This window comes from Echinops telfairi, unplaced genomic scaffold (genome assembly GCF_000313985.2).
Source record: "Echinops telfairi isolate 266 unplaced genomic scaffold, ASM31398v2 ScPeMD7_7414;HRSCAF=8452, whole genome shotgun sequence".
In the NCBI taxonomy this organism is placed as follows: Eukaryota; Metazoa; Chordata; class Mammalia; order Afrosoricida; family Tenrecidae; genus Echinops; species Echinops telfairi.
Genome location: NW_022111314.1, coordinates 1,437,389 through 1,443,388, shown reverse-complemented (window position 1 = coordinate 1,443,388; position 6,000 = coordinate 1,437,389). Strand labels below are relative to the sequence as shown.

The window sequence follows — 6,000 nt, the reverse complement described above, 5'->3', positions numbered from 1 at the left end:
TCCTCACTGTCCTCTGATTGGTCCTTGCTGCCCTCTTGGCTGGGTCCTTTCATTCCTCACTGTCCTCTGATTGGTCCTCTCCTTGAAGGTCTCGGGTTTGTTCTCACGCTTCACCTGGCCTGGGGCCAAAGGTCTCATTGCTACAGCTACCCTCTCAGGGCGCTGATCTCCTGGTTCCGCTTACAAGGACATGTCTAGGAAGACGTCTCTGGTCACCTTACTCCCCAAAGGGTTACGGCCGGTCTATGTTTGCTTTCACAGGTCCCCTTGGCTCTGGCCAATCTCCCCCACCAGCCGGGCGCTGGTTACCAGGGAGCAGACGCAGGCCCACACTGCTCACCTAGCGAACGCAGCAGTGAGATGCATTCAGCACCCCCGAGCCTGCTCCCCGTGAGCTAGGCTGCACAGAACCCTGTGAGATGGAGTTGGGCCCGCAATTTAGAGGGAACTTGGGCTCAGAGAGCAGGGGCCTTGCTTGAGGTCAGACAGCGAGTCTTGGGAAGAAGCCGGATCTAATCCCAGATCTATCTTGTTAAAAAGGACAAGCTAAAAATAAGTAAAAAGAACAAACTGTAGGCGCCTGGGCCAAGATCCCTCACAGCACAGAAAGCCTCCGTGGAAGTCCAGCTCATAAACCCCAACAACACATCAAAATCAACCCTCCATCTCGACCCCAGGAGGGACTATACCAGGTCTGCACGGAGGGTCCAACACTAAAAAACCAACCAACATAACCCACCACCACCTGGATAAGACAGAACATGACTGCATCCACCGATAGACGGCACTGACCAGATCAACGCCCGTTCCTCAACACAGCTCAGGACGCACACACAAAACCAACAGCCAACAGCGCCTCAACGCAGACTGAAAGTGCTCCCCTGGTGAACGGGACCATGAAGGGTGCCTGCTGTGGACCTCTCTGCTGTGGTCCATAAGGTGTCTGGGCTGTGGACCACTCTGCTGTGGTCCATAGGGTGCCCGGCTGTGGACCACTCTGCTGTGGTCCGTACTGTGACAGGGCTCATACAGAGCTGTTACGGCCACAGCGGGAGCTGAAGCACCCCCACCCCCAGTTGGCAAAGGAGTAAAACGATGTTTGCAGACAAGCTGACACTACATAGCAAGTCCCCGAGACTAAGTGAAACATCCACAAGGCCAACACACAAAGTCAGTCAGATCCCTCGACACTGACAAAGCCCCCTCTGTAACGGAAATCAGAGGAGTGACACCGTTTCCAATGTTCCACCCAGAGCAGATGAAACCCTTTGGGATAAGTCAACACTACTGCGAGAAACCAGGAGAGACCTACAGACACGGAGGAGCACAAATAGGAAACACACTGCAAAACGGTCAGACTGCTCAAAGCAATGCAGACCCACTATCACTCCTCAAGACAGGAGACAACTAATCACCCACGTACTACGGAAAGGAACGTGACCCCAGCTCAGCAGAGCACTGCTGGGGAGCAGGAAGAGATGGGGCTGGAGCCCAGGAAACAATAGGGAGGAAAAAGGTGGGGAAATATCCTTCAAAAGTGGGAGTGGATTATGACTGCTTCAGAAACAGAAAGGCAGAGCCGAAATGCTAAGGACAGAGGACAGGAAAGGGTGACGAGCCCAGAGTGATCGAACAGGCAGCGACGCTAATGACCACATCTCCTTGCTTCCTGTGACTTGAAAGACAGCGTGCGTGAAAGCAGGGACAGTGCTTTAAGGGAGGGTGATAATAACTGTGAAGGAGAAAGGCATGACTTCAAACAAAACTAGACACTGACAATATGCACAGACACAACCCGCACCTCCTTTCCTTCACACGCTCTGTCCACTGGCGGGGCCAGGGCTCAGGTTCATTCACCTGCTGCTGCTGCTGCTGCTGGGGACCATCCCACTCGCTCCGACTCACAGTGACACCACGCCTGCCTGCAGCTCTGCCGTCCTCCAGATTGCTGTCTGAGCCCATCCATCTCTCTGCTTCCCGTCTACCTGATACTAAGCATCACCTTCTCCTCCTCCTCCTCTGGGCACGGTTTCCCCTGCTGGCAGCTCAGAGCATGTGAAGCAAAGACTCGGCACCCTCACTTCTAAGCAGGGCACCTTCTTTGTACTTCTTCCGAAATGATCTGTTTGCCCTTCTGGTTAGCCCGCAGCGCCCATGTTATTTTCAAAGTCAGCCTTGACTTCATTATATTAAACCCCAGCACTCTGACTTCCCTTCTGTAAAGAACATTTACCCCACAAATAAGGTATCTGGCTTTAAAGTACCAAACATAAAGATTTGGAATGCTGGGATAACTGGCAAGACAGGTGGCTCCTGTACATGTGGCTGCATGCGTGCAATGAGCTGTCTGGGCCCATCGGCCCAGGTCCCAGGCACACCTGAGACCCGTGATGTACCTCTGCTCCAGATCCTGGTCCCGGAGAGTCCACTTTCCTCTTTTTCCTGGGCCCGATGGCTGCCAATGCCGTGAGGTTGGCGTCTCGCTGTCTCATCTGCGCAAGCTCCTGCTGCTGCATCTTGGTTTTGAAAAGAAATAAGACATGTCATTTCTCACACCTGTTTCTTGCTTACTGTGAAAGCACATGTGGGCACAATTAAGTGTTCTGAAACTAAGTGTGATTTCTTTAATGCTTTAGTACGCAGGTGACACCTAAAATCAGAAAGAATGAACCTTTTACAAAAAATAGGGGCAGTCATCCTAAAAAGCTCAGAAGGCACGGACAGGTTGATCTCCCAAAAGATCAGAGAGGCCTGGTGGTGCAGTGGATGATGCCCTGGCTGCTAACTGCAAGGTCCGCGGTTCAAACCCAGCAGCAGCTCCGAGGGAGAAAGACAAGGCTGTCTGCCCCTGAGGAAGTGTGCAGGGAGGAGCCCCCTGCCCTCGAAACAAAACACTGTTAACATTTGTCAGGACCTGGCACGGCATGACCTAAAAACTGTCCATCACAGGCACAGAACACCACCGGCTCCCTCTCACGGCACATCCGGCCGCACACAGTGGGAGGCGCTATCTGAAACGCCTACCTCCTTTGCCTTCTGCTTTAGCCTCAGCTGCTCGGGGTCTTCTTGTCTGGATCGAGACTGTTTGGAGGGAAGGGAGAAAGGAGCTGTTACCTGAGTGTCGAAGCAAACGGCAGAGCACGCGCCACATGTCCCAGCCTGACCAACACGTCCTGACAGTGGACCAGTGACACTCAGGGAAGACATGGCCTTTGGCACAAGCCCAGCACTTACAGGGCTCTGATGGGAGACGGGCACAGCCTGTCCAGGACAGGCCTCACGGGCCCTGGACCCAGTCAGTGGCCACCACACTACAGAACCCCCTCCTCAGTGGGATCCAGGCCGGTCTCTGCCGAGATGACAGGAGGGACGCTACAAACCGCAGCACAGGCGGCCCGTGGTGCAGGGCGCAGCTGGACCAAAAGCTCAGCGGTGTGAGAAAAACTGACAGTGGGCTTCTGCCAGCACGGCAGTAGGGCCCTCCTGCCGCAGCTCCGCTCCAGCATGCAGGGTGGGCCCCGTGTCAGACCCCATGAACAGCACAGTGACCCTAGAGGGCAGTGTGGAACTACCTGCCCACAGGGCTCCTGGCTCCAAATGCTGTTAGGTCAGTACCAAGCACCACGATGTCTCCTGCCCTAGGGCTCCAACAAGCAGACAGGGCACCCCATGTCTACATTTCAATGGGGAGCCTAAGGGTCCACGCTCAGCAGCACCTCCGTGTTGGTGGAGAAAGTGCATAGGTCCTGCAGTCTGTGTCCACAGCAGCTCTCCCTGCCCCTCTGGGAGAGTCCCCGGGCGCCGCCCCCGGGCAGCACTCACCTTCGCTGCCCGCATCAGGATCTCCCTCTCCTGCTCATCCTTCCTCTGCTTCTCAATCTGATCGAGCTGCTCAAAAAACTTGAGCTGAGCCCGGACGTCGCTCGCCTGCTCGTACCGCTCGTCGTCCTGCACAAGGGGAGGGGACTGCATGGGGTCAATGCAGGACTCGGCTCAGAGACGCGCAGACGTGGGCGCAGATGCAGCGGGCAGCCCCCTCCTCCCCCCCCCCCACACACACAGCTGGTGCTACAGCTGCCTCTCCTCAGCCTGACCCTGGGTGGGCGCAGGGCGGGCGTCATGTGCTGCGAGGCATGGGGCGCCAGCTTTTACCCAACCTCATGTGGGACTAATGTAAGCGCAGTTGCAATAGAGCAATGGCCTTGACGTCTCCCCACCCCACCCCTTGGGGCCCATGGGGCAGCACTGCAGGGGCTCAGAGGAGACCTGCGGCAGGGACCCCGGATCAAGGTTGGGCGGTGGCCGGTGACAGGCATGGCCCACAGGTGCCGAAGCCACCTGCAGGGTTGCCAGTATCTTCCTGCCCAGCCCGTAGTGAGAGCGACACCCGCCCACGCCCTCCAAGCTGACGGGGTCCCCACCAGCACACACACTGCACAAACGCCACCGAGCGGCCTGAGGCCGCTCTCCAGCCCACTGCCCTACAGCTGGGCACACTGGACAGCCACAAGAACTCTGCTTCTGTGGAAACTTCAAACCCGTTCAACGGCCTCACCTTGTAGGAGAAGTTCTTCTGCTGTGCCGTCTCTGAGATCTTCTCCACCAGGTTCTGTAACCTCTGCTGGGTGGCGTGCGACACGTAACTGACGACGTCCGGGTGCAGCTCCGTGACACCGTGCCTTTTACCTGTGGGAAAGGCCCGGCGGTGAGGGAGGGAGCTTCCGTCAGACACGCTCCTGCCCGCACGTCTTCCCTGCTCCCCTCCGGAAGGCATGCGGGCGGTGCTGCGCACGTCCCGGGACCCCCACAGCCGCCTCAGCTCGCCCAGGCCGTCCCTGTCCACACGTGATGCGGTGTGGCCGTGACACGCAGCGGCAGAGGGCGCTGCACACGTGTGGGCGGCCGGTCACCCCGCGCTCACCGATCTCTAACATCCTCCTCTGCAGGGGGGCCGTGAGGAGGAAGGCTTCGTCTTTGCAAGACCGCGTCAGCGTGCCCACGAGCTCGGAGTTGGTGGCCAGTATCCTTGCGCTTTCTTCTGACAGGTTGACTCCCGCCATCGAGGCGACATCGTTGATGTCATCGTCGTCCCTGGGGACAAGATGAGTTATGGAGACGGGTAGGGAACACATCCATGGCGTGGTTCCATGGCAGCCTGCCTGCCCGCAGGAGCCCGAGTGGGGTTCGGGCGTGGCCAGGGCAGCGGAAACATGCACACTTGGTGCTCTGAGGTGCTTGGTCCGTGTGACCGCTCCCCTCACTGGTTTCCCCAGCCGTCCCAGGTCAGAACGGGGGGGAGAGGGGGGGGGCTGCTTGCCAGGGCATTCCCCCCAGACAGGGGATCCCCATGGAACTGGGCTGACCACAGGGCCTTGAGCAGACCCAGGACGCTGCTCACACCAGTGTCCTCCGCAGCCAGGACCTGGGCCACGTCTCCAGTCGCGTCAGGCTTGGTTGCCTGGTCCTGGGAAGCCGGGTGCCCTTGGGGACTGTGCAGGACACAGGAGGGTGGGCTTGGGCAGCATTGTTGGGTTCTCCTCCAGAGACAGGCCTCTGCTCACCACTCGACAGGGGCTGAGATCACCTGTCCTCAGCCCCTGCACTCCAGCCAGGGGCACCTGGCCCCTGCGGTCAGTGAGCACTTCCCAGGACACACGTGGAGACCAAGGACACCTAACTCTGCTTACACTCCTGTCCGACGACCCACAATGGACGTCTGCCTGGTCACTATTCCGGCCGGTGCTAGAGGCCAACGGACTAGTCCATCATCACGGAGCTCTGGGCACATGGCAACACGACATCTCGCCTTGTACTGGCCCTTCCTTGAGGCTGGGCCTCGTGAAACTGAAAAGACCAGATCTGGATGTGGGCACAGGCACACTGCTGAGGTGTCAGGGTGCCCATGCACTGGCAGTGAACAGGTCAAGCACTCCCACCTACACGCACCTGAATTGCTTTAACACAGCCCTTCTGCCATGGCTGTGACTCCCCAAGGCTGAT

At 58.0% G+C, this 6,000-nt stretch overlaps 1 protein-coding gene across 1 annotated transcript in view; it reads right to left on the bottom strand.

Moving 5' to 3' along the window:
• Positions 1 to 6,000, bottom strand: part of TAF4 (TATA-box binding protein associated factor 4) — a 40,486-nt gene that overhangs the window by 17,621 nt on the left and 16,865 nt on the right. The window contains exons 13-17 of the mRNA XM_004716085.2: positions 4,922 to 5,091; positions 4,556 to 4,686; positions 3,823 to 3,948; positions 3,025 to 3,081; positions 2,397 to 2,516 (exon numbers count right to left, since the gene is read on the bottom strand). Coding sequence (XP_004716142.1) covers positions 2,397 to 2,516; positions 3,025 to 3,081; positions 3,823 to 3,948; positions 4,556 to 4,686; positions 4,922 to 5,091 — 604 coding nt within the window. The remainder of the gene's footprint in view (positions 1 to 2,396; positions 2,517 to 3,024; positions 3,082 to 3,822; positions 3,949 to 4,555; positions 4,687 to 4,921; positions 5,092 to 6,000) is intronic.